The sequence below is a fragment of the Anticarsia gemmatalis genome, chromosome 29 (assembly GCF_050436995.1).
Source record: "Anticarsia gemmatalis isolate Benzon Research Colony breed Stoneville strain chromosome 29, ilAntGemm2 primary, whole genome shotgun sequence".
Taxonomy (NCBI): Eukaryota; Metazoa; Arthropoda; class Insecta; order Lepidoptera; family Erebidae; genus Anticarsia; species Anticarsia gemmatalis.
In genome coordinates, this window is record NC_134773.1 from 2,024,492 (window position 1) to 2,050,710 (window position 26,219).

The 26,219-nt window shown below is 36.6% G+C and overlaps 6 protein-coding genes across 6 annotated transcripts in view; 4 read left to right on the plus strand and 2 right to left on the minus strand.

The window, feature by feature from the left end:
* The window catches only part of LOC142985234 (transferrin-like), a 44,835-nt gene extending 31,452 nt beyond the window's left edge, over positions 1 to 13,383 (plus strand). Inside the window, exons 2-11 of the mRNA XM_076133272.1 lie at positions 4,009 to 4,117; positions 4,595 to 4,722; positions 5,541 to 5,692; positions 6,097 to 6,241; positions 8,486 to 8,640; positions 9,444 to 9,571; positions 9,912 to 10,124; positions 10,439 to 10,636; positions 11,413 to 11,768; positions 12,423 to 13,383. Of these exons, the coding sequence (XP_075989387.1) occupies positions 4,009 to 4,117; positions 4,595 to 4,722; positions 5,541 to 5,692; positions 6,097 to 6,241; positions 8,486 to 8,640; positions 9,444 to 9,571; positions 9,912 to 10,124; positions 10,439 to 10,636; positions 11,413 to 11,768; positions 12,423 to 12,862 (2,024 nt within the window). The 3' untranslated portion in view covers positions 12,863 to 13,383. The remainder of the gene's footprint in view (positions 1 to 4,008; positions 4,118 to 4,594; positions 4,723 to 5,540; positions 5,693 to 6,096; positions 6,242 to 8,485; positions 8,641 to 9,443; positions 9,572 to 9,911; positions 10,125 to 10,438; positions 10,637 to 11,412; positions 11,769 to 12,422) is intronic.
* A 645-nt stretch (positions 13,384 to 14,028) lies between these two features.
* On the plus strand, positions 14,029 to 16,267 carry LOC142985276 (uncharacterized). Its single transcript, XM_076133346.1, has one exon. The coding sequence runs from the start codon at positions 14,115 to 14,117 to the stop codon at positions 15,681 to 15,683; it is 1,569 nt and encodes a 522-aa protein (XP_075989461.1). The 5' UTR covers positions 14,029 to 14,114; the 3' UTR covers positions 15,684 to 16,267.
* Positions 16,268 to 16,350: 83 nt separating this feature from the next.
* LOC142985277 (uncharacterized) lies at positions 16,351 to 18,141 on the minus strand. Its single transcript, XM_076133348.1, has 3 exons — positions 17,824 to 18,141; positions 17,290 to 17,448; positions 16,351 to 16,981 (listed from the first exon to the last, which is right to left on the minus strand). Exons 1-3 carry the CDS (start codon positions 17,941 to 17,943, stop codon positions 16,463 to 16,465), a joined length of 798 nt encoding a protein of 265 aa, XP_075989463.1. The 5' UTR covers positions 17,944 to 18,141; the 3' UTR covers positions 16,351 to 16,462.
* A 1,825-nt stretch (positions 18,142 to 19,966) lies between these two features.
* SmD1 (small ribonucleoprotein particle protein SmD1) lies at positions 19,967 to 20,528 on the minus strand. Its single transcript, XM_076133243.1, has one exon. It carries the CDS (start codon positions 20,400 to 20,402, stop codon positions 20,022 to 20,024), a length of 381 nt encoding a protein of 126 aa, XP_075989358.1. The 5' UTR covers positions 20,403 to 20,528; the 3' UTR covers positions 19,967 to 20,021.
* A 945-nt stretch (positions 20,529 to 21,473) lies between these two features.
* LOC142985278 (uncharacterized) lies at positions 21,474 to 24,654 on the plus strand. Its single transcript, XM_076133349.1, has 5 exons — positions 21,474 to 21,707; positions 22,161 to 22,254; positions 23,018 to 23,191; positions 23,552 to 23,664; positions 24,438 to 24,654. The coding sequence occupies exons 1-5, from the start codon at positions 21,576 to 21,578 to the stop codon at positions 24,495 to 24,497; spliced, it is 573 nt and encodes a 190-aa protein (XP_075989464.1). The 5' UTR covers positions 21,474 to 21,575; the 3' UTR covers positions 24,498 to 24,654.
* A 183-nt stretch (positions 24,655 to 24,837) lies between these two features.
* On the plus strand, positions 24,838 to 25,573 carry LOC142985185 (uncharacterized). The gene is made up of 2 exons (XM_076133201.1): positions 24,838 to 25,032; positions 25,124 to 25,573. Exons 1-2 carry the CDS (start codon positions 25,029 to 25,031, stop codon positions 25,513 to 25,515), a joined length of 396 nt encoding a protein of 131 aa, XP_075989316.1. The 5' UTR covers positions 24,838 to 25,028; the 3' UTR covers positions 25,516 to 25,573.
* The last annotated feature ends 646 nt before the right edge of the window (positions 25,574 to 26,219 follow it).

The window sequence follows — 26,219 nt, forward strand, 5'->3', positions numbered from 1 at the left end:
CTTCCTTCCGAACTGGCGGCAAATTCAATCACTGTATCATTGACTATCATAAGTGTCAGCATTTGACCTAAATGAATAAATGATTTGATTTTTGATTTTGAGTAACTTAAAAGACTTTGTTTATAGTGTTAGTTTAAAAAAAGGCATGGGTTATTTTTTTCTCTGGAAACGGAAGCTATTGTGACATCAGTCCATACTTATTTAATAACTATACAATACTAGCCATTTTTTGCATTGCGTCTACTATAAGTTGCGGAAACAGAACAGACTATAAAAAGTCCTTGCAATACGGAAGTGTATCTCGTAGACGGACTGACGACTGACGCAATTGTTATAAACGTCATACTAGTGCAATGAATGACGTGGGTTCTATTCCTGAAGTTTTACTATACTCCAACAACATAGTAGAGAGAACTATATTATTGGTATTTTTTGTATGCATTACATTATTACCTAATATTACCTAATTAAGTAAAATAACTATCTATGCTCTAAGGGTGAAGAAAAACATCGTGAGGAAAACTTGCAAGCCTGAAATTTGTTTAATACATTTATTGAGGGCATGCAAAGTCTCCAAACCGCAGTTGGCCAGCGTGGTGGACACAAGGCCTAACCCCTCCCCCTCGTTTGGGAGGAGACCCTTGCCATGCAGTGGGACAGGAAAATAAAGTTACTGTATCAAACTGGGCATGTTCGTACTTCGGAGAGCACGTAAAAAATTAGTCCCGATTGTTGTCTACTAAGATAACAGTCGTTAAGCCATGTCAAAGGCCTTGCGGCTTGAACAACTTTGACACTAGGTTGACCACTAACCATACGACAGAAGTCTGATTCTTTTTCCATTTGTGACGATTGTAAAATCCCCGTTAATATAAAAGTAGATATGTTTACGTAAAAACTTCAGTACATTATATACATTAGTATGTAGCAATAAGAAACCACAATGAGCAATCAATCAGCTCTGTAGCTATCTATACTAAATTTTACAAAAACGGGGAACATTATCTATACTAATATTATAAAGCTGAAGAGTTTGTTTGTTTGTTTGATTGTCTGTTTGTTTGTTTGTTTGAACGCGCTAATCTCAGGAACTACTGATCCGATTTGAAAAAATCTTTCAATGTTAGATAGCCCATTTATTGAGGAAGGCTATAGGCTATATATCATCACGCTACGACCAACAGGAGCAGAGTACCAGTAAAAAATGTTACAAAAACGGGGGAAAATATGAACCATTCTCTCTTATGTGACGCAAGCGAAGTTGCGCGGGTTAGCAATAAGAAATCACAATGAGCTATCAATCAATTCTGTAGCTATGACTAAGTACATACTTATATAGGTGCTTAAGACGCGGTTACACAAACATTGTTAAACGAACTATTTAAAAGCCACTATGTCGTACATTGTTTTCTCTATTAGATTATAATGATTAACACGTTACGTCGAAGCAGCAATGTACTGGATTAAGCCATGTCAAAGGCCTCTCGGGCGGCTTGAACAACTTTGATACTAGGTTGACCACTAACCATAGGACAAACAAATAATGTACTGGATAGTGGAAGTCCGAAAGGTCCATGGTGAGACTGGAAGCCGATTCAATGCAATTAAAAGAAAGGTTATGCTAATATATTATGTTATGTATCTACCTTTAATTTGTAGGATTTTTTTTTATTGAAAAATGTTTGACTTAAATATAACCACGGCCTTACAAAGATGACTTCAGAGCTGCAATTGTCAATAGTATGTTAATACAATGTCGCCTTGAACAAATATTGCTTAAAACATAAGTCTGTTCGCACATGACAACTAGTAAGACTGCGTGGGCGTTTTCCCGTTTTCGCAACATTTTTATTGCTGTTCCACTCCTTTAGACATAGCGTGATGTTAATTAGCCTATAGCTTTCCTTAAAGTAAAGATGCCGTGATAGACTGTACTAGTTCGAAAAATCATTTTTGTGTTAAATAGGGCATTTATTAACCCTTTAACCACCACGGTCGGCTATACTCGACAAATCAGAAAGTGCTCACGACGCTTTCGTCGGCAAAAGTCGACAAAAATATAGCGTCGTGAGCACGATTTTTCGAAGTAGTACCGTCAACAGTAGCATCTTTACTTTGCAATATTAACCTCGCCAACTGAAATATAGGTATACCCACCGGTATTTAATAAATGTTTAAATGAACATAAGTCATATTTGTATTATGAAAGTCTCATTTATAAGTAAATAATGTGTAGGTTAAGTTACGAAAAGGAAAAAATGTCAAATCGAATTGGATTCGCGCACGAAGAGTTTCCATATTCATTTATAAAATCGGCAAAAAAAATACTTTTATTATATGGGAGCCCCCTTTTTATATATCTTTTATTATTTTTGTATTTGTTGTTGAAGCGGATACTAATTAATGATAAGAATTCCAGGTATAATATTATTATTGTGATTACAAGTTATTCCTGAGTGTTTTCCTTAAATCATCATTGTATTATTAATTACGTGAATTACCGTTAAATAACCATTTAATTGGTCCTAGATATATAAGTGTGTACATATTTTCCTTATATACAGAGGTAAAATAAATATATAGGTACCTAACTGCACGTCTGGCGCAGTGGTTAACATGGTCACCTCGCCGCAATAACCGCGTGTACGAATCCCACCCAGGACAAATATTTGTGTGATGAGCACGAGTATCTGTTCTGAGCCTGGATGTTAATGTATCTATGTTACTATGTATTTAGAAATATATAAGTACTAGCTGACCCACGCAACTTCGCTTTTCCCCGTTTTTGTAACATTAATTACTGGTACTCTGCTCCTTTTGGTCGTAGCGTGATGATAATATATATAGCCTATGTCCTTTCTCGGGTATTAAAATATCTCCATACCAAATTTCATGCAAATTGGTTCAGTAGTTTAGGCGTCATTGAGTAGCAAACAGACAGACAGACAGACAGAGTTACTTTCGCATTTATAATATTAGTATGGATGTTTTTATCAGTTATTTGGTTACTATTATCATAGTACAAGCTCTGCTTAGTTTGAAATTCGACCGTGTGTGAGTTGTCCAATGATATTTATTTATAAAAGTTTGTAAAGTTCTGTCCTAGTCACAAACCACGCGGACGAAGTCGCGGGCGAAAGCTATAGTATTTAAAATACCAGTTTTGATGTATCTCGGTACCGGTTCCTTCACCTTGACGGCATAATGGTATGATGTAATGACTATTTGACGTAACGCCCCGGGTTCGAATCAAGGGCGGTGACAAGTCGCGACCGCTTTTTCTTAAAGATGCTTTATTTAATGTGTTTAAAAAAAAACTTTTACTCATAAACATAACATACTTACATATTGTATCGTATTTTTCCCGTAGGGGTAGGCAGAGACCAGAGAATTTTTCAAATCGGACCAGTAGTTCCTGAGATTAGCGCGTTCAAACAAACAAACTCTTCAGCTTTATAATATTAGTATAGATTAATTTAATGTACTGACTAGATACTAAGTTGTGCTAAGTTTTATTTTGTGTAACAAAATAATGGTTTAAATGGTTTTAATTATTCATCTTTGTACATAATGTAGGTCAAGTGAATATTATTATAGGTGTTAAATGCGTAGGTCGTTAGTTAAATGAGCTTTGAACTTGCTAACAATACTTTGTTTGACGTTGAGTGACGAGGTCACAAGTTCTGTTCTCGGTTAAGATTTAATTGCCATTTAAATATGCGTTTAGGAATGTTTTTAACAATATAAATAAAAAATAATCACCGAATTTTTTGAACAATTAATCTATTTAATTATTTTTTTAATAGTTCATAACTGTCAGACAAAATTCCCACGGGATTGGAATCAACGGGGTAAAATTGTTCTATACCCGGACGAAGTCGGATCAGTACCTATGCTAGTTTTAAATAAATAATATACCTACCTATAATCACAAATAAGCCTTACGTAATATTTACTAATAACCATGTAATAGTAGATACAATAACATGGTTTTCTGTTTGTTCACAGTTCGTCTATGTATAGTAGAAGGCCGGGGGTCATACAAGCGCGCCCCCACGCACTGCCCCATCTTAGACCAGGAGAATGCGGGCGTCGAGTGCGTCGTCGGAACTGACAGGTTAGTTATCCAGGCTTAGCCTAGACCGGCCGAATGAAAGACGTAAGCCGGATTTCTATGTTTCATCATAATTACGATGATTAATAGCTATCCTGCCGACCTCTAACTATAATGCCGTTATCTACAATTACAATGTTTTGAGATATTCGCGAAAAGGCCCGAGAAAAGAAGTATGCAAAGCGGTTTAACAAATTTATTTTTGGGACAATTCGCACACGGTCATTTGATTCCATACTAGCAGAGCTTAAGCTTTGTACTATGGTAACCAAATAACTGATAAACATACTTATATACTTATAAATATATTCTTATATAGATAAATTAACAAACAGGCTCAGAACAGATACTCGTGCTCATCACACAAATATTAGTCCCGGGTGTGATTGGAAGCCACCACACGCGGCGCTACGGTTATTACGGCGAGGTGACCACGTTAACCACTGCGCCAAATATTAAGAAAATAATGTTGTTTCCCAGGTTGGACTGTCTCCGGCGCATCAGTAAAGGCACGGTCGACTTCGGAGTGTTCAGTCCTGAGGACCTGGTGGCGGCACAGTGGGCCAACATCGATGTCCTCGTCACCAATGAAGTGCGCTTCAAGAACCGTGAGTATAGCTTCATAATAAATTGTACCATATTATACTTTTGAAATGGCTGATATAATTTCAATACTAATGTTACGTAGGTAGATGCTCCCATCATGCTTTCAAAATACTATTTGATATCTTGTTTACCTTAATATGGTGATTTACTTTATGTTATGACCAAAGTGTGTTCGTTAATAGAACTATTGTTAAAACAATTTGGCGATTAAGAGTGGCCAGGAGTTTGTTGGCAGCTCTTCTCATTGGCTCTATCTTCGGAACTGGCGGTAAATTCACTCTCTGTACCATTGACTATCATAAGTGTCAGCATTTGACCTAAATGAATAAATGATTTGTTTTTTTACATAACCCATTTAAGATCCCATTTCTGGGCAAGGGTCTCCTCCCAGTATGACGGAGAGGTTAGGCCTTGAGTCCACCAAGCTGGCTGGAGTTTGGGATTTGGTATACCTTCAAGAACTGTTCTAAAGAACTCTCAGGCATGCAAGGTTGCATCACGATGTTTTCTTTACCGTTCCAAATTAATCATATAGCAATTAATATAGCATAATACATTTTATGCTATCCGAAAATTTCGTTTCCAAATATAATATAATACCTATCTGTAAACGAAATAATATATATCCCAAATATTCGAATACATCTTAAGGTGTGTAAAAGTGGCTATTGGGTGAGCAGCCTGATAGTCAGGTGAATAATAAAAACTATATATTATCTCTGTTCTCCCCAGTGGTTCAATCAAATTGGTTAAAATTTCTCCGTTTCTCCGCACGGCAGCCTGATAGTCAGACGAATAATAAAAACTCTTCTGTTTCCAGGTCCTTTCAACCGAAGGATAGTAGCAGTGGTGAACAAACGTATCCTGCCTGACAGTTCCACGTCCTTGCATGCCATTCTGAAGAACACCACTCTCTGTCATCCGGGAGACAGTATGGATGAACTGAAGCCACTTAGCGAGACACTGTCTGGGGTAAGTTGTGACTTGTGTATATATCAGTCTAGCCTTTCTTCCAAACTATGTTGGAGTCGGCTTCCAGTCTCACCGGATGTGTGTACCAGTATTTTACATGGAGCGACTGCCTTTCGGACCTCCCCAACACAGTTACTTGGGTTATAACACGATACCCTTCGATACAAGTTGATACGACTGGTTACCAGACTTACAAACTTCTGATTACTGGTAACGACTATCAAAGATTATTGAAAATGACAGCCGGGACACAATTCAACACACCTTCCGAAATGCGGAGGAGCTCGAAATGTATAAGACGGTCACCCATCCACATAAAAACCTTGGCAAGCGTAGCTTAACTTCAGAGATCTATCCGCGGTATTGTTAACTAAGATATTAATACGTTGTTGTTTTTTTTTCAGTATTTAGAGACGTTAGTCCTAGAACGATCGTGTGACCCGACACTGTCTGACACGGAGAACAAGCTGAAGGCTCTGTCTGAGTTCTACGGGAAGGCGTGCAAGGCTGGCCCCTGGGTGCCGGACAAGGATAGGGATATGGAACTGAGTAAGTCATACAATACGAGTTTTAGCTACTATAAGAGCCCTGCCTCACTGGGACGCCATGGCGGCGTCGCTGGCTAAGTATCCAAGCGGTTAATATTGAAATGTCACGTTGCCACATCGTCGCCACGTGAGTTAGGTAATACGTAGCCAGCGACGCCGCCATGGCGTCCTAGTGAGGCAGGGTTCTTACTAAGTAATTTTGAAATTAAGGTCCTTTTCGTGTCGTATATACAGGGTGTGGCGTAAATAATGGATAATCCTTTACCAGCGGATGGGCGACTTCCCGACTGATCTAAAAATTAAAATTTACCTCTGGCACAAGTATCATAGTTTTCGAGATTTTGGCCATTTTGTGTGTTTTTTAAGAAAACGATCTACGCTCTTAGTTTTTGATGCTGTGATCACAAATGAAGGCTTTCTTTTAATCCGTTTTTTGCAAATAAATCCTGAATAGATGTGCCATTGAATCTAGAATCTTGTTTTGTTATTACTACTTGTTTTTTATTTAAATTATGCATTCAAAGTTAAATTTTATAATCTTTCACAACTTTCGTGCAACTTTGAGCACTTGTGGTGAAAAAAAAATGTATGGTGGCTTTACTGCCCACGCCATAAAAAAAATCTAAATTTTATTAGAATTCTAAATTGGTATAACATGCAGCATTAATACTGATTATTGTCAAAATATTACAAAGAACTTAAATTATTAACACTTTTGCCGGTCGACTAATTTTATTTTTGCACGCTAAGCGCGTTCTAGATTCAATAGCACATCTATTCAGGATTTAATTGCAAAAAACGGATTTAAAAAAGCCTTAATTTGTGATCGCAGCATCAAAAAGTACGAGCGTAAATCGCTTTCTTAAACACACATAATGGCCAAAATTTTTTGCAAATAAATCCTGAACTGATGTGCTATTGAACCTAATATCTTGTTTTGTTATTACTACTTGTCTTTTATTTAAACTATGCATTCAAAGTTAAATTTTATAATTTTTCAACACTTTTGTGCAACTTTCAGCACTTGTGTGCAGTGTTGAAAAGAAAGAAAAAAAAAGAAATACAAAACATAAATAATCTTCAAATAATAAAGATAATTAGAAATCTAAAGAAAACTAATCTGTTGACAAATAAATCATTTTTCTTCAAATTGTAATACATTATTTTGAAATAGACTTGGTAGAAGCCGCACAGCTCCAAGCTTTTTTATCATCTAAATAATCTTTAATAGTGTAATAACCCTATAGACATGAATATTTGAAAGCAAACTTAGCTTAAACGCGTGCAAAAATAAAATTAGTCGACCGGGCAAAAGTGTTAATAATTTAAGTTCTTTGTAATATTTTGACAATAATCAGTATTAATTCTGCATGTTATACCAATTTAGAATTCTAATAAAATTTAGAATTTTTTTATGGCGTGGGCAGTAAAGCCACCATACATTTTTTTTTCACCACAAGTGCTCAAAGTTGCACGAAAGTTGTGAAAGATTATAAGATTTAACTTTGAATGCATAATTTAAATAAAAAACAAGTAGTAATAACAAAACAAGATTCTAGATTCAATAGCACATCTATTCAGGATTTATTTGCAAAAAACGGATTAAAAGAAAGCCTTCATTTGTGATCACAGCATCAAAAACTAAGAGCGTAGATCGCTTTCTTAAAAAACACACAAAATGGCCAAAATCTCGAAAACTATGATACTTGTGCCAGAGGTAAATTTTAATTTTTAGATCAGGCGGGAAGTCGCCCATCCGCTGGTAAAGGATTATCCATTATTTACGCCACACCCTGTATGTATGTAGCGCGTTGTAATATGCAATATAAATATTGCTATCTAAATGTCTGTAACTAATCATGCAATGTTTTGGAAAATTGATTAACGTTCAAATGTTCCCCGAAAAACAATGAAATATTCGATTAATTTAATTTTACTTCAACTATTTTTGAAGTATCGTATTTAATTTAATTTTACTAAAAGAATATTTGTAATATATTATTAACAACGTTAATCGTATGCTAAAACTACTGTTTTTTTTTATTAATTAGTTCGTATTAACGTCCTGAATTAATCGCGAACTTGTCTTTTCTTTTAACTACACTTTTAAAAATATATTTAAAAAGTATTAACAAGGCCTATTTAGCAAAGTAAATTGTCAATTTTTAAAGAGATGTGTTGACAATAATTAGTTTGCACAATATTTTCCTTATTTTACTAAAATAATGTCGTATTTATAATTTAGAAATGGCGTATCCATCTCTTTGCGCGGCGTGTGGGTACCGCTCTTGTTCAGCGGGGGACCCTTACTGGGGCAGCGTGGGTTCCCTCACCTGCCTCACTGAAGGCACTGGCGACGTCACGTGGGGCGATGCTGATGATATCAGCTCTTACTTCAAGGTAAAACTTTAACTAAAAATAAATAAATTTAACCCATTAATGTCCCACAGCTGGGCAAGGGTCTCCTCCCGTAATGAGGGAGGGGTTAGGCCTTGAGTCCACCACGCTGGCCAAGTGCGGGTTGGGAAAATTTTAACTACTATGTACTTCTTTTTTGACACCCGACGCAAAAAGGTGTTTTAAGTTTGACATGTCTGTCTGTGTGTCTTTCTGTGGTATCATAACTCCCGAATGGATGCAGTGATTTCAATTTAGTTTTTTTTGGGACCAAGGTGACTTATGTGCGAGTGTTTTTAGACATGTTTGATGAAATTCGGTTGAGCCGTTTAAAAGTTGTAGGGGGAAATGGAAGATTAACCAAATGTCTGCAAATTTATTCGGATGGGGTCTCAAATAGCTAAGGGCTTAACCTAACTAAGATATTTTTTTATTTTGAAAGGGTAATCAAGTTCTTGAGACGGGGATTTTAAATTTTTTAAATTTTATTTTATTGAAGACAATCTCCCGCAGTAAGAATTGGAATTCAATTCATTGAATTGCATTCCATGTGGGAATGGAACCAATGACCTCCCTACTCAATGGTAGCAGCATGGCGACTAACTTACACACACTCATCAGATTCCATATTACGAAAAAAAACTTTCATCACGATGGTTTCCTTTACCGTTGGAACAAGTGATAAAGTATTTCTAATACACACATAACTTGGAAAAGTGTGTTGCCGTCTACTTTAACCACTGCGCCACTGAGGCCATTAAACTAACTTATTCTACTTACTTATTCCCATTTATTTACTATTACAGTTGAAAGGCATCGCGAATGTAGCTACTCAGAACTTTGCGTACCTCTGCCGGGACGGTACGTGGCGCGACCTGACTCAGGAGCCCTGCGTCTGGCTGCAGAGACCGTGGAACATCATCGTAGCCAAGAGGTAGGTTGTTCACACTTTCTAAATATATATTAGGTCGGGGAAAAAGTCTTTTCGCATTATAGTATGTATGAACTTGTAATAAAATCTTTTCTCTGCACAAAAAAGCTCGATATTTGGGTACCTCACGAGCTAACTGAAAGAAACCTAATAAACCGTGTACTCATTTGTGATTCTTGAAGCCAAAGAGATTTTACTTACCTAATATAACTCGAAGGTGACTGACTAAGGTGACCGACATTTGCGTGGGAGGTGCAACTTAAACCACTCGGTTATCACAGCGTAAAAGCCTTCAGAAAATCCATTCAAGACTCCATTTCTTCACAATTTTCATACTTTTCAGGAAAGCAGCTGAAGCAGTAAGCCGCCTAGCAGAATCGTTGACCAACAGAACGGTGACGGTAGACCACGGCTGGCGTGGAGCCCTGGCCGCACTGCTGGAGTGCAACCAGGCCTTGCCTCATACCCTGCAGCCTGCGAAGACGGCGCTTGACTATCTGGCACGAGCTGATGGCTTCAGGGAGGCTTATAGTCAGAATGGATGTGATCCACCAAGGTAGGCTTTTGTAGCGGATCGCTACATACAGCGACATCTACTGGGACCAGCGCACAACCAATCACCACGCGCAGTGTGACTGACGTCACAAGTCCTGAATCGCGCTATTGAAGTTTCCACTGCAATTGACTATATATACAAGTTCCCGTCTAGAACAGTCGGGCAGCCTATGCCCACCAGGCATGATCACCTCGCCTGGTCGGAGGATCCTTCCTTTGTGTTGGAGGATCATCATAAGGTTCCGTTTTTAGGTATAAACCCCTAAAAAAGGCTAATATAATTAGACAATCTTAATATCGTATTTATTTCTCCAGACACATCACTCTATGCACAACATCGACGCTAGCTCGTAACAAATGCGAGTGGCTGAGCGAGGCGGCCGCCGTGTACGGCATAGCGCCGGCGCTGCAGTGCGCGCTCCGGAACAGCGCGGCCGAGTGTCTGGCGACTGTGGCGGCGGGACACGCCGATGTCGCTGTTGCTAGCAGTGACTTCCTTGTACCTGCTGCTAGGTGAGACAATTATTTACTTCTTCTTCTTGTCAACCTAGTGTCAAAGTTGTTCAAGCCGCCCGAAGGCCTTTGACGTGGCTTAACGACTGTTATCTTAATTGACAACAACCGGGACTGACTTTTTACGTGCCCTCCGAAGCACGGAGACGCCCTATTCAAATACCACTATGCGGTCACCCATCTATGGAATGACCGCGCCAAGGTTTGCTTAACCCACAGATGGTTTACCGACCGGTGAGCGCAACTGGCTACGGGCTTTACTTTAAACTACACTTTTAATTTTGTAGAGTTTGTTTCTTTGGTTGAACGTGCTAATCTCAAGAACTGATGCGAATTGAAAAAATATTTTACTGTTGGATACCCTATTTATTGAGGAAGGCTATAGGCTATAGAATATCTAGCTACGACCAATAGGAGTGCCAGTATAAAATGTTACAAAAACGGGGGAAATTAAGACCTATTATCTCTTTTGACGCAAGCGAAGTTGCGCGGGTCAGCTAGTCATAACTCAAAGGTGACTGACTGACATAGTGATCTATCAACGCACAGCCTAAACTACAGGTCGGATCGGCCTGAAATTTGGCATGCAGGTACATGTTATGACGTAGGCATCCGCTAGGAGTTTGATATATTCTACACTCAAGTGCATGAAATTTGTATGACAATTCTGTCCTAAGTCACAAACCACGCGGTCGAAGCTGCAGGCAAAAGTTTATATTCATTAGGATCCAATATCAGTAAATAGGAACTTACTAAAGTACAATTTCTCTTTTCAGAATGTCCCTAACTCCAGTCCTACACGAAATAACGCAAATCGCTGAAAAAACAAACACAATAGTCGCATACGTGAACAGTGACGCTAAACTCACAAAGATGGCGGATTTGCGCGGGAAACGTGCGGCTTTCCCGCGCTACGACGGCGTCGCGTGGCATTCCGTTAAACGCTATGTCACTGAGAAAGAGAATATAACTTGTGGGAACTATATAAATAGTTATTTTAAAGAGATTTGTGCACCGGGAATGGATGGCAAGAAGTGCTATGAGGCTGGCGAAGAAGAGGCACTAAAATGGCTGGTTGATGGCAAAACTGATGTCGCGTTTGTCAGCATGAATACTTTCAATTCTTTTAAAAGTAAGTTTGTATTATTACTTCTTTAATCCTGTGCAACTACTGGACAATTTTATTTGTAATTTCTTAAACCTAAACTTCTGGGCAATTTTACTAAATGTATTTGGCTATAATGGCTACGAAGCGCACAATGTTTACCTTTATTGTGAAAGTAATTTAAAAAATCTGGTGATAAATATGGATGATGATTTCATGGCTACAGAAAACATGTCATTGTCCAGTTTATTCTTCTAGCTACCTATATTGTAGTCCTCTTATTCATAAACACACTATACACCTAGATTAGTTAAAAAACTACTACAATATGTTTTTTCTTTTTCATTTCGCTAAGGAGTGAAATAAACAAAACTGTTTATAAGCCTTTCATAACTTCATATATTTTTATAAATGAGTGAGTTAGAACTCTAAGAGAGTCTCTAAGTTACTCTAACTATTCACTTAAATTATTCTATTATCATATCGTTGATGTCTTGCAGAAAGGTCAGGTGCTGCGCTCGTAACCGGCGGTCCTGTATGACAACATGTATGTATGTGAATGATGCAAGGGAAGTTTGTAAGGATCGTACCAAGTGGCGTTTTCTGGTCTTTGCTTACCCAAAGAAGGCGTGTTTTTATATATGTATGTATGTGTGTATTAAATTATTTTCTTTTCCTCAGCGCAATCACAATCACCAAACATCAACAAGACAGTCCCACTCTGCCCTGAAGACAACAAGAAATACTGCTCCATCAGTTGGTCAAACCTTGGCCATATATTTGCAGCCAACAACATCACAGAAGTTCGCAAACACGAGATAATAAACGTCTTCAGAAAGATGGATCAAATATTTGGCAAACATCCTCCCTTCCATAATGCTATGTTCTCAATGTATGGCGCATATAACCACGAAATGGAAGTAATATTCCACTCAAATACTAAAACTTTGGCTACAAGCGCCATTTTGAAACATCATCCGTTTGATAAAATACCTTATAATTTTGAATTGACGTTGGAAAAATTGAATTTGAATGAAACTTGCAGTTTTGGTGTCAAAGTAACGCCATCTATTGTCGTTCTGATGATAACTCTAGTCGCGTTTTTAATAAATAGGTATTAATTTGATTACGGCCCGATTTTTTCACCTTTAGATAATTCTTATATATACAAATTTCCTTTCCTTTTTGACAAAATCTCTACAAATTATTTGTAAATGTTAAGGTAACTTTAAATAAATTTATCTAATGATGAAAAAGTAGGGCCTGAATAATTTTAAGAGTATGTAAGTGTGTTTCATAACTTTCGGATAAATGCTGTATATTGGTACAACTTTAATATAAAGATAAGCTCGATGGTCTCACCGACGCAGTGGTTAAGGTGTTTGCCGCACTACTACCGTTGTGTCGGGAGATTGTGGGTTCGATTCCCACACGGAACAATTGTTTGTGCAATCCACAAATAGTTGTCTCGGTTGTACTTTGTGTCCGTTGTGTACATACAAATGTATATAAAAGTCCCCGCGACACAAGAGCAATTCCTAGTGCGTTTTTGTAAAAAGATAAACTTAAAATGGTTAAAAAGTACTTATCAGAAAGTAATGAAACAGGCTGAAAGTATTTGTGATAAAAAAGGAATAAATGATTTTATTAATTTTATAAAAGTTATGTGTTTTTATTACATCCATTTTCAATTTCCCTTTCATGAAAGGACTTAAACGCTTTAAATACTATTTATTACTAGAGGACTCCGACTCACACTGACACTAGGTTTTTTTAAGTTGACTCAAGACTCGGTGATTCTGTAGAATAGAGAATTTGCATGGAGATCTCGGGTTCGAATCCTGGGTTGGGACTTAAAATATTGTCTACCCAATGCCACCGTTTCTTTCCATAAATTAAAAAAAACACTTTACAATCCATTTGATATTATTCTTTCTTAAATACACATTTAGAAAAGGTACCTGGCTTGCGTAACTTACAAAGAGATCTTTTGAAATTAAATGTTCGGGTCGTAGACAAAGTTTAAGTTTTACAAGTTGTAGCGACATCTGACGTGCAGTAGCTGAACCAATTGTATTTTAGACACAGTAATACAGGATAAAAAAAATAGAAAAAATGTGTGAGCAGAGCTGCGTGGGACAGCTAGTATCTAATAAATATTTGCTATTCGTCTATGTAGGTAGGTTCCTACCTAATAAACATAGCTGGTGGACGTCACTTAAACATGCTTTTTAATACTGGCAACATTGAAATTTGTTTGTCACTTCTATAATCTGTCAAACAACGTCACGTCAAACGTCAAATGTCTGAAAATTCCCGCGACAAGCGACAAAGCTTCGAAACTTCGTAAAACTTAAAAGTTTTGTTATAAATATGACTGCGACAGATTTAAAGAACTTTTTGAACGCGCTGGATGCAGCTAAGAAGGATCATATATGTGGCGTTTGCGGAAACATGTGCAAAGATCCTGTTGTGTTAAAAAAGTGTTTTCATTGGATCTGCGGCGAACACAAGGGTTTGAACAATTGCCCGAACTGTAAGATACCTTTAGAGGACTGCGGAACATTCGTCGACGACCGCCTCAAACGTTGCATAGAGTACACTACAGAATTAGATCGAGTTTTCGAGAAATTAAGGCCGAAAGCCGTGACAACTACTACGAGCAAACGTCCTAAGAAGAATGAAGAGTTATCATCAGTCAAAAGCGCTAAAGCCGAGACTGCGAGCGTTAAAACCAGTGCTAAAAAGCCTCTATCAGATAAAACTAACTCCAGGCCCGATTTAAATTCAACTTTAGCTTCAAATTTCAGTAATTCAGTCAAAAATAATGAAAAACGCAATTTAAAAGGTGAAACAGCGCTTCACGTTGCCTGCCGTCTCGGTAAAATCGATAAAGTTAAAGAACTACTCGCTTCGGGTGCTAATACGAACACTAAAGACAATGCTGGCTGGACACCGCTTCATGAAGTCGTTCAAAACGGACGTCTAGACCTTGTCAAACTGCTTTTACAGTACAACACATTAATTAATGTACCAGGACAAGGCAATGAGACACCATTACATGAAGCTGTACGATTCAACCATGCGGAAATAGCTGAAGAACTGGTTAAAAACGGTGCTGATATAAATATAAGAAATTGTAAGGGAGAAACTCCGTATCAGCTTGCATCAAGTGATATGAAGAATACTTTACTAGCTGCGGCTGATAATATACTACATACTCAAAGCGTCAACATTAACAATATATCTGCTTTGTACGAAGAACTAGGACTTGAAGATGTACGAATTTACTGCGTTTCTCAGTACCGCAGTGTCCTTAACAAACTTAAGATACTAGCTAAGCATCACAGCAATGTACATATTGAACCGAAACTCACAAAAAAAGTGACGCATATGATTGTAGACGCAGAAGATGGAGTTTGTTCAACAAGCTTGGATGTCTTGCAAGGAATCGTCACCAACTTATGGATAATATCTTCAGAATGGGTCACTAAGTCCTCAGAAGAGAAACTTGAACCGTTCAACCCGTATGAAGTTGCCGGTGTTGGTGCTAAGTCAAATAACGGTCCGAGAAACTCAAGATATAATAAATACAGACAGCTACCAGGAATCTTCAACGGCTGTCACTTCTATTTACACAATTTCAATACGAAATATGAGATTTCTAAAACGTTGGTACTTAATAAAGCAATTTTATCAAAATTGATAACAGATGCAGGTGGAATTGTGTTACGAAGGGTCCCCAACCCAGAATTAATACCGGAAAATGAGAAGCTTGTACCGTACCATGCGAGAAAAGACAGCAAGCTTTATAACTGTTCACATTATATAATTTTCAAAGATATGTACGAGCCTATGTATAATATGCAACATTTAAAAGCTTTGCCGATTGGCTGGTTGATTGAATGTTTAGAAAAATATGAATTGTGTGAACCTTGGTAAAGATAAATATTACTAATTTATTGTATTTTATGAAGGAAAGAGTATTGGCTGTTGATTTGCTCTTTCAACAAAATGATACAATTTCTTTTGTGTAAATAAGGCTTGCTACGCATGTATTCGTTTTACCATTATTTGGCATAGCAAAGCCGCATATTATTATAATTATGTAGAATTGTAGAGGAATGTTCGAAAAAATGCCGCTCGACATCGCCGCGCCTGAATATTTAAATCGAATTGTAACGATCGGACCCGAAGGAACTATCGATACAAGCCGAAAAGGTGCAGTAACTGCTTTCAGTCGGTTTTGTTGTTCGATAACCACTGCTGAACCAGACATGCCGAATATGTGGGTAGCAAGCCCTACTGATCCTAAACCAGATCTGCTGAATTTATCAAATTAGTATGTGTTTGTGTTTACAAGAGCCAAAAGCTTAGTATTCTTAATATGAAGAATACTTTGAAAAGAATACTCCACTTATTAAAATTGGGAAATATTAATTTAGTGTTGATTCACCACAATATTCTGACTCCTAGATTAATACTTTAGATTTAGTTATTTACTTTGCGATAAAAAAAACATCATCAATTATAATATTATTGTTAATTTAACTAACATTATTACACCTAAGTTGTACATATTTTTGTAAATAAAAGATTACAATATTACTAACACAAATCTTTTATTTAGGTATACAGATAATCAAACATAGAGCTTAAGGAAACAGAATTAAAAAATTAATATAACAATTAAAAAAAAAAAACCTGCAAAAAGGCGGGAATTATTCCACCATTGGTTCATGATCCAAAGACGCGTAACTGTTATAGCTGCTAACAGATGGCTCTGGCGTCTGTTCGCTTCGAGAATCGTCAGATTTTCGCTCTCCATTATTAGGAGAAGCAGTTTTAATAGGCCTAGGCGGGTGTATTTCTTGTATAGTATATTTTCTATCATTATTATCTACAGTATTACAATTTCTTTCATGAATTGATTGCATCGAATCATAGTCATTGCAAGTCGACGCGCTTCTTTTTTGCACCGGTTTAGGATAACTAGTGCACTGACAACACTTATTCGTCCTAATTCTGGAGAATTTAAAAAGTCGGCTTGAAGTGCGTTGTCTTTGCCTCACTGATCGTTTAGGTTTAGAAACTCTTGCAGAAGTTTTATATTTATGGCTTCGCCTATGGCTGGACAATTTTGGCGCCAAACGATTTTCTTTCAATAATTTTGAACATCTGGGGCAGTAAGATCCTGAATCCGAAGGGGTAAGTCTCAGTTTCGTTGTAAACGCTTTGGGCTGAAAATAAATATAATTTGAGGGTAACTATATAACATTACCGTCAGCTGACGCCTGACACCTATAGGGTAAATTCACTCTACGCTAATCTCAGGAACTACTGGTTCCAATTGAAAATTATTTTCGTGTTGAATAGACCATTTATCGAGGAAGGCTTTAGGCTATATAATATCACGCTACAGCCGTTAGAAGCAGAGTAGCAACGAAAAACGTTACAAAAAACGAGGAAAATTATGACCCATTCTCTCTTATGTGACGCAAGCGAAGTTGCGCGGGTCAGCTAGTTAATAAGTATTTTTTCAACAAACCTTTCCCATAGAGCGCTTCTTGTCTAATTCATCATGCATCTTGGGATATGCGGTGTTGTGCATAAGCACGCGGTTCACTTTGTCACCGCTCTGTCTGCCCCGCGCCTCGTACTCGCCTTGATGGTCTGATTGGAACTGCTCGGCGCCAGTACGTTGTTTCTAGGCAAAAGTATATGTTACTTACTGGAATTATCTTAGCTTTTCAGCAATAACCGTACAAAGGAATTCGTTTAGAGATCGTTTACAAGCCTTAGGCTCAAATGAATTTGATCTGTGCAGGAACCGAATCTACAATACAACAAATTGGTTCCAAACCAATGTTGCATAATATCAGGACTTCGTACAATGGGCAAAAATCATAAGTTATTAGGACATTACTTTATCTCCACCTATCTACTTGTTAATATTAACACAATCCGCCGATAAAAATAACACAATCCACATTTTATTGTAAGAATCAAAATGCCGTGCATTTAGTACCTATTAGTCTCTCTTACCCTAGAAATAAGACTTTATTTTATGTATCTTATATACCTGTGCTGGCTTCATATTCCTCATCGGTTCCGGACCCTCCTTATCCATGATATCCAGTAAAGTTTCTATTATATTATTGGGCTCTTTCGCGACGCAGTACACCGTTTTAGGCATTCTCATTCCCAATGTTATTAAACAAACGCTTTTTCAGCGAAATAAAGATAAATACTATTTGTACATGAAAATAAAAATCATGTTTTACAGTTTTTAAATATTTTCGAAAATTTTTTGTGTAAAATTCACTAGAATTTTGACAGTAATTATTTCTTTGACCGATGTTGTTTAGTGCTTGTCAGATTGTCATTGTCTGAGCATCGCTGAGCATAAACTAAGAACCTACCTACTTTATTTAGGCGCCAAAAAGTTTTACTTTGAGTAGGTAAACATCTTTATACTCCCACAAACTGCTGCGAAGTTTTTGCAACTATTGCAACTAGCGACATCTAGTTACAAAAAAAATAAAACATTTAATTTTTTTTTCAGCTAGAGCACTTTAGAGCACACATTGAGCCTTACTATCCACTACAATAGCCCAAACAACAACGAAATCTTAAGTTCCTAGTAAAATCAGGGCTTTGCTTCGAGATCCAAGATAATAATAAGGTAAGACCATAATTTATAATGTAATTATATAGGAATTATAGCTTTACAAGATGTATGCATGTGGACGAGGCAAGGTAATTTTTTAAGGATCATACCAAGTGGCATTCTTCAGTCTCTGTCTACCTCTATGGGATGAAGTTGTTATATGTACAATATTATGTATGGTATAGCATCAAACAAAACACAATATTGTGTTGCATGAGCAGTAGGAATTACTGAGAGATTTTGACTTGGTAATAAATCAATGTTTGGTAAATGTTTTAATAAATTTAGCTGTAATGTGTGTATTATTTGTTACTTTTACCAAATTTAGACATATCATATCTGAAATCAACTTCAATAAATGCACACTATCATCTACTAGTAACGCCAGCTCATGAAAGAATAAATAGTAGGTAGTTCCAATTAATTTATAATACTACTAAAATTGGGAAATGTTTAAGCTACGACTCATGCTGTATTACTAAAAGACTGTCTAAGCTGCTAAAATGATGCGTTAGCAGAGAAATCAAACAAGCAACTTAGTCCCAATAAATTTACTGATATATAGTCACAGAGTATGTATACTTATAGTATACTACAAAAAGTACATTGATAGAAAAAGTTTTAATAGTAAAATACTACTCTACACAGTATGTTAGAAGCAGCACAGAAACTATGAACAAAAATAGCTTCATGTTAGAAGCTTGTTTAGATGAAAGTAGTGTTCATTCATATTGGCCATACTGCTTTTAAGCTTATAATGTTACACTGTGGCTACAGTCTTAGGCTGCGTTTCCACCAGAGATGTGCGATGGAAATGTGTCGTGCGAGGATGTCTAGCTGTGCTGTGAAAATGTGTGGGTGTTTCCACCAAAGCTGTGCGATGAAAATGTGTCTACGAGGATGTGTAGCGGAGCTGGGAAAATGCGCATTATGTGTGGTGCGAGGATGCGTTGCGATTGTTAAATATAAAAGGATCTTCTTTTTCCAATTATCCATATCTATTTTACGCACTTCTACTTCCAACAAACTCCGTCTGTGGACTGGCTGGTACAGTATGCGCAAACCTCGCAACACATCCTTCTCAACACATCCCTCGCACACATCCCTCGTACACATCCCTCGCACACATTCCTCGCTTGTTTTGTATGCGCAAAAATCTAGCTCCGCTGAGCCGTTTCCACCAGAGCTGTGCTGACCGAGGCGAGGTAAATGAAGCGATTCTATTGGTTCTTTACAAACACATCCCTCGCTACGCATCCTCGCACATCTCTGGTGGAAACGCAGCCTTATGGAAGTCATTGCAATCCATATTTAAATCACATTTAATTCTATATTCAAAATCCCAAGGAATTATATTGACACATTATCTTAATTAAGGCAAAACAGCACTTAAGAATAATGTTCTAAACTACATGAAAATATAATAATGATGCTGACGATAAAATGAAATTTACATAGGACTTAAGATACACTAATGACTGCTTTGCACCTGCCCTGTCACTGGCAGACGAGCTAACTCATCCAAACACTGGTTACAGAAAAATAAAACCATTCAGACCTTAAAAAAATATTGTAATCACAAATATTGGAGCTTAACACTAAATTGTAATCTAACGACGACCACGACCACGTCCACCACGGCCTCCCCGAGGTCCTCCACGGCCTCCGCGACCTCTTCCTCGACCACCACGGGCACCACCACCTCTTGGGAAACCCTCCCGCTTTCCTCGGCCTTTTGGTGTATCATCAAGTAAAAGTGTCTCTAATGGAAGACTGTCTGGGAGCAGATAATATCTGATATTGTTCCCACGGATGCTCAATGTCTCCAGCTGTAGTTCTTCTTTGTTTTTCAGTGTTACTTTTACTGCTTTTAGATGTGTGTTCATAGCGACATCGACGCCTGTGATTGTACCGTGCACAACACTGCCATTTTTCAACTCAATCGTCACTGTTTCGTGACTTAACTTCATGAGAAAACGTACGAGTTTCATTTTAGTGGTTTCTAATACTATTTACTTTGGAATATTTAGAATAAGCGGCGGCGTCAGTCGCCAATATAACCTCAAATTCTTTAAACAAAAATAATGATGGCGGGTTTCAATCAATATCTGTGGTACAGTGTTGCAAGACCTATAAACTCGAAATTCTACCAAAAGTAACAAAAAGGAATTATTTATCAATTCATCTTACAATTAAATTAGAATAAATAAATATGTCCTTGTTTTATCTATTTATTAATCATGTAAGTTGCTACAAAATAAAAGTATTTACAGGTGTTAAGCAAGAATAATATTTTTTTTTAATTGTGACAATCTGGCCGTATTAGATGTTCAATCTCTTTTGAGGAGTAATTCAAAGAAGATTCAACATAGAACATCAAAGACAATAAAGTCAAGATTTACGACTGCCTTGATTTTACAGAACTTGTTATTATTTTACGATATTTTGATTTAATTACATTTAACCGCTAACAAAATGCAAAACACCGTACTTCTTGAAGAAAGCTTGGATAGAACGCTAGAAACACAGCACGAAAACGCCGAAACACAAGTCGAAAAAGAAAAGTCTGTCTCTGCTAGACTAGTCCTTACCGATGAGCAGGTAAATAACTAAAACACAAGTCAGTCTATTCTGTTTTTATGAATTTGAACATTACTTAGGAAATAGAGGAATTTGAAAAATAGTTAACACCAATTTACTTGCACAACTTTCCCATAGATACATAACGTGGTGCTATACAAAAAGCACAGTAGATTATATTTGTAATTTAGTATTTAATTGTTTTATATAACTTTATGCTTACTGTTAGAGCTGAACGGAATTGATATTAGATCATAGCTGTTCCGAATATTGCAGTTTACCTACTAAGACATCTTGAGATTCTACGCACAAACTGAAACCTACAAATAAGTAACTTTTAGCGATATAGATACAGCAGCGAATATCCTATAATTAATTCTGCTCGAAAAATTGCTTTAGTTAGTAGCGTCTGTTTGGACACGAAAGAAGGGAAAACTAACAAACTTAACTTGCAACACTATCTAAATAAACCTGTTAAAAAACTTTATGGCTTTTTTATGCAGCCATTAATTGCGAAGGGGTTGCTAAAGGGTTGTTAGATCGATATCTAAATCAAAGCCATATAGTTTGTATTTTATTGCAAAATGGATAGCACTTGGTCGGGATCTGCTGAATATTCAGATGAGGAAGTTATAGAAGAGGTAGTGGAGGAGAAACCGGCGGAACCCGCGACTGTGAACCCTTTAGTTCCAAAATTGGTGTTGACTAAAAGACAGGTAGTTGAAAATTAAAATTAATTTATGGTAATGATGATTTTTTACTGCGATTGAAGCTACAAAAATATGTAAAGTTTTTTTTTATTATCTTTTTTGGTGTTTTGAAGATGTTCTGTGTACAGATTTTTGATGATAATAATCTGAATCGGAATGGGAAAAAATTTAATGGGACAAAGAGAAAATTAATTTACGATTTCTGTTTTTTGTAGTTAGGTAATGTAATACATGTTAGGGAGTAGAAAGGAGTAGTAGTGCGTGTAGGAGCCCGTAGGTTCGATTTCTACTTGAATAAATATAGCCCTACGACAGATACGCAGTTGCTTTTTTTCGGGGTTCACTGTGATTATAAATAATCCCAACGCGAATAATAATATGGGTGTTGTTTTCGTACAAACATGCAATGGGTTATGAATTATAGATGAGCCAAGTTAAATAATACGTTTTAATTCACAGCAAAGCGATTTGCTTGAAGCGTTCAACCTTCTCGACTACACTGGCGAAGGGAAGATAAAGTCGGAAGATTTTCGTGTTGCTATTAAAGCTCTTGGTAAGTGCTGCTAATGTTTCTCACCGATTTTTGCATAGGTAAGACTAGACTATAGTAAATTGTATACTTTTTATTTGAATAAAGACATTAGCCAGCTTTACACACACATTTTATCGCTCGTGAATAGGGATTGCAATCCGGTCCATCGGATCCGGTTTTTGTATTTGAAATATTTTCGTCAAGTGAGATAATTATTAGTATGCTCTCCTCTAGTAGGTAGATACTTACAGATTACTTAATTACATTAATAATTGAGACTGATTATCTGATTACTTAGAATTATTATATCTTAATTTCATTAGCTCAGAAAAGACGAATGAATACTTTTCATTTCTGACCATAAATGGTTAGTATTAATTCGTGTCTTGCTTGAAAGAGCGCGCGTATAAAGGATCTGCAAGGGGAAAGGAAAGACCACGCGCCGCGCAAGAAAATCGCGGGAGAAGACCGCGTAGGCTTTCCCGCGCGTAATCCTGTACGCTCCTAAGAACGTGCGATAGAGTGTGTGTGTTTGTAAAGCATTCATTTATTATTTATTCATTTATTGTGGTGGGTTCGAATCCCACCCGGGTCTAATTTGTGTGTCGAGCACGAGTACTTGTTCTGAGCCTGGATGTTTATTTATCTATATAAGTATGTATTTAGAAGTATATAAGTATGTTTATCAGTTTTGGTTACCATAGTACAAGCTCTGTTTAGTTTGGAATCAAATGACCGTGTGTGAGTTGTTCAATATTTATTTATTTATTTTATTATTAAACAGGTTACGAGCCAACGAAAGAGGAGCTTCAGAAAATGATAAACGCCGTAGATAAAGGTGATACAGGGAAACTGAGCTTTGAGAACTTCGAGACCGCCATTATGAGGAAGATCATGTCTCAAGACACTGACGGTGATATTATGAAGAGTTTCAGACTTTTTGATATTGATGATACTGGTAATTTTGTCGAAATAATGCCTATCTTACTTAGTCTGTCTCCGTAGCGCAGTGGTTAAGATCGCCACGCTACTATTACTCTTATTTGCGAATTAGTCGGTGCAACAAAATTTTTAACTGCCTGTTCCCTCCACTTTATAAGCAAAGTTGCTTAACAACTATATGAATGGTATAAATAATTTACAGTTTCCGTCGCAGACATTATTGTATAAATTGTGCAACAGACAGTGAATAATAAAATAAATCAGGTTTTTTAATAACTGTGTGTCTTTAAATGTCAAAATTCCCACAAATTTTATTTCACAGTTTAAAAAAAATAGAGATGCCCATTGAACCGCCATAACAAGTTTTTTTTTTCAGAGCACATTAGCTTTGACAACGTGAAGGCCGTTTCGAAAATCCTTGGTTGCTACCTAACTGATGAAGAAATAGAAGAAATGATTGATGATGCTGACAAAGATTTTGATGGCTATGTAAGGCACTATTTATAAGTCACTAGCTGACCCGCGCAACTTCGCTTGCGTCACATAAGAGAGAATGGGTCAAAATTTTCCCCGTTTTTGTAACATTTTTCACTGGTCCTCTGCTCCTATTGGTAGTAGCGTGATGATATATAGCCTATAACCTTCCTCGATAAATGGACTATCTAACACTGAAAGAATTTTTAAAATCGGACCAGTAGTTCCTGAGATTAGCGCGTTCAAACAAACAAACAAACAAACTCTTCAGCTTTATAATATTAGTATAGACTAGCTGACCCGCGCAACTTCGCTTGCGTCACATAAGAGAGAATGCGTCATAATTTTTCCCGTTTTTGTAACATTTCTCGTTGCTACTCCGCTCCTATTGGTCGTAGCGTGATGATATATAGCCTATAGCCTTCCTCAATAAATGGACTATCTAACACTGAAAGAATTTTTCAAATCGGACCAGTAGTTCCTGAGATTAGCGCGTTCAAACAAACAAACAAACAAACAAACAAACAAACAAACAAACAAACAAACAAACAAACAAACAAACAAACTCTTCAGCTTTATAATATTAGTATAGATTAACACGATAATAAGCATGTATACATAATATGACGCCTTTTCCCCATAGGAGTAGGCAAAGACCAAAGAACGCCACTTGGTACGATCCTTACAAACTTTCTTTGCCATGTAAAACTACTCATAAAACAGAAAAATCTGCAAATATACAGTGCAAATATTGGGTACCTATAAATTTAGACTGTTTTTTGTTTCAGATCAACGTGCAAGAATTTATGAAGATGATTAAAAACTCAGTGCATATTGTTACTCCATAGATTATTACTAAACGTTACTTTATCATGTTAATTTAATTATAAATTGTACTTTTGTGTATTGTAATTTAATTCTTGTTAAGATTTTCGTCTTCTTGTTCTATTGTACTAAAATGGTAGAAAATAAATTTTCACATTGCAACTTTTGTATTGGATTTCTATTGGATTTATAATTTGAATTATTTTATTTTGAAGTTATTATATAAAAAATACAAATTAAAAACTATTTATCTTCACAAATTAAAAATTCTAGGGTTTATAGAAAAAAAGTTTAACTACATAAGGTTTATGCTTGAAATATGAATATTTGGGTTTTGGAACGCGATATGTTTATTTTGAATTTTAAAATTTTACTGGCTGTCACATTTCAATGTTTGTTGTTCTTGATTCTCTCACAAACTGTTACATTGAATTGAATATTATTGTAAAAGGTTTACTGTTTGTTTATCTGTATTTATTGTTACTGTGAAAAGGATACCGGGGTTTCTATTTTATAACACTTGTTTTGATAAAATTGTCTACTTGAGCGGCGAAATGGGTAAGTTAAAGCGACATACGACATCTTACTTTTGCAAGCATTGTTTTCGAGTAAAAAAAATATTATATTAAACGTTTCTTTAATATTTCAGAAACAGGAGACCTCTCATTAGAATCTAAATGTGAAAACCTCATGAACATAGTCGTGGAATCCCGAAAACGGTTCGGAAAAACATGCGTAGACTACGACCAAAAAATATTACTGATGGAAAACAAACTGTTGAATTTGCAAGTGGAAACTGTTTCAAACTATCGTTTCAAACCTAAGAACGCTGTGCCGAGTGTCGACGACGAATCGAAGGATCTAGAAGACTTTCTCGTCGAAATATCTGAGAAACAAAAACGCATTGAAGATTTGCGGCGAAAGTTGAAAAACACTCAAGATGTCATTTTACAGTTGGAAGGAGATGGCGTCGGGAAAAAATTGCGCGCTCCTCTTACAGCTGAAGCTTTGTTGGCTAAAGCAAAGTCAAAGAAACTGTAGTCTTAGTAATTATATTATAGATTTAATTTAATATACTTATGTATTGTGTTTTATGTTATTTGGTTTCAGTTATTTATTGCTAAGTTTGGTTTGAGTCTTGTACTTGTCTCATCTATTGCAGGTCTACACATTTCACATAACCATCTAGATCTAGGCCTTTCTAGCAATGTTCTTTAAATTTTAATATAGAGTAGCACACTAAATAAAACACAAATATGGACAAATATTTGTGTGATGAGCATGAGTAACTGTTGAGCCTGATTGTCAATGTGTCTATAAGAATGTTTATAGAAGTATATAAGTATGTTTATCAGTTATTTGGTTACCATAGTTCGAGCTCGGCTTAGTTAGGATTCAAATTTAATGATCATGTGTGTGTTGTCCAACAACTTTATTTTTATATATAATGGATGGGACAAGTGCAGGAGCATAATAAAATGGTGTATTGCGGGACCGGCTTATACTCAACTGTAGGTACAGTGAGTTAATAAATATATAGAAGGTTTCCTTTGTATGAGTATGAATGACGTCTGCATGAGACAGACATCGACAAGTAGGCAGCTACTTGTCGATGTTGGTACTCACAAAGTATTGTAAGCTTGAACCTTGCTGAGAATAGCAACAACCTGTTGCGAAAGTCTAATGTTGCTACAAGATTTTTTTTTTTTTTAAATATTGTTGGACAACTCACACACGGTCATTTG

Excerpts from the sequence above, each read along its gene's own strand:
- LOC142985278 (XM_076133349.1), top strand. The coding sequence starts at position 21,576 with ATGGATAGCACTTGGTCGGGATCTGCTGAATATTCAGATGAGGAAGTT. Across the intron at positions 22,255-23,017 it reads TGTTGCTATTAAAGCTCTTG|GTTACGAGCCAACGAAAGAG; the intron begins GTAAGTGCTGCT and ends ATTATTAAACAG. Across the intron at positions 23,665-24,437 it reads ACAAAGATTTTGATGGCTAT|ATCAACGTGCAAGAATTTAT; the intron begins GTAAGGCACTAT and ends TTTTTGTTTCAG.
- SmD1 (XM_076133243.1), bottom strand. The coding sequence starts at position 20,402 with ATGAAACTCGTACGTTTTCTCATGAAGTTAAGTCACGAAACAGTGACG.
- LOC142985276 (XM_076133346.1), top strand. The coding sequence starts at position 14,115 with ATGACTGCGACAGATTTAAAGAACTTTTTGAACGCGCTGGATGCAGCT.
- LOC142985277 (XM_076133348.1), bottom strand. The coding sequence starts at position 17,943 with ATGAGAATGCCTAAAACGGTGTACTGCGTCGCGAAAGAGCCCAATAAT. Across the intron at positions 17,449-17,823 it reads GGAATATGAAGCCAGCACAG|AAACAACGTACTGGCGCCGA; the intron begins GTATATAAGATA and ends ACTTTTGCCTAG. Across the intron at positions 16,982-17,289 it reads AGAAGCGCTCTATGGGAAAG|CCCAAAGCGTTTACAACGAA; the intron begins GTTTGTTGAAAA and ends ATTTATTTTCAG.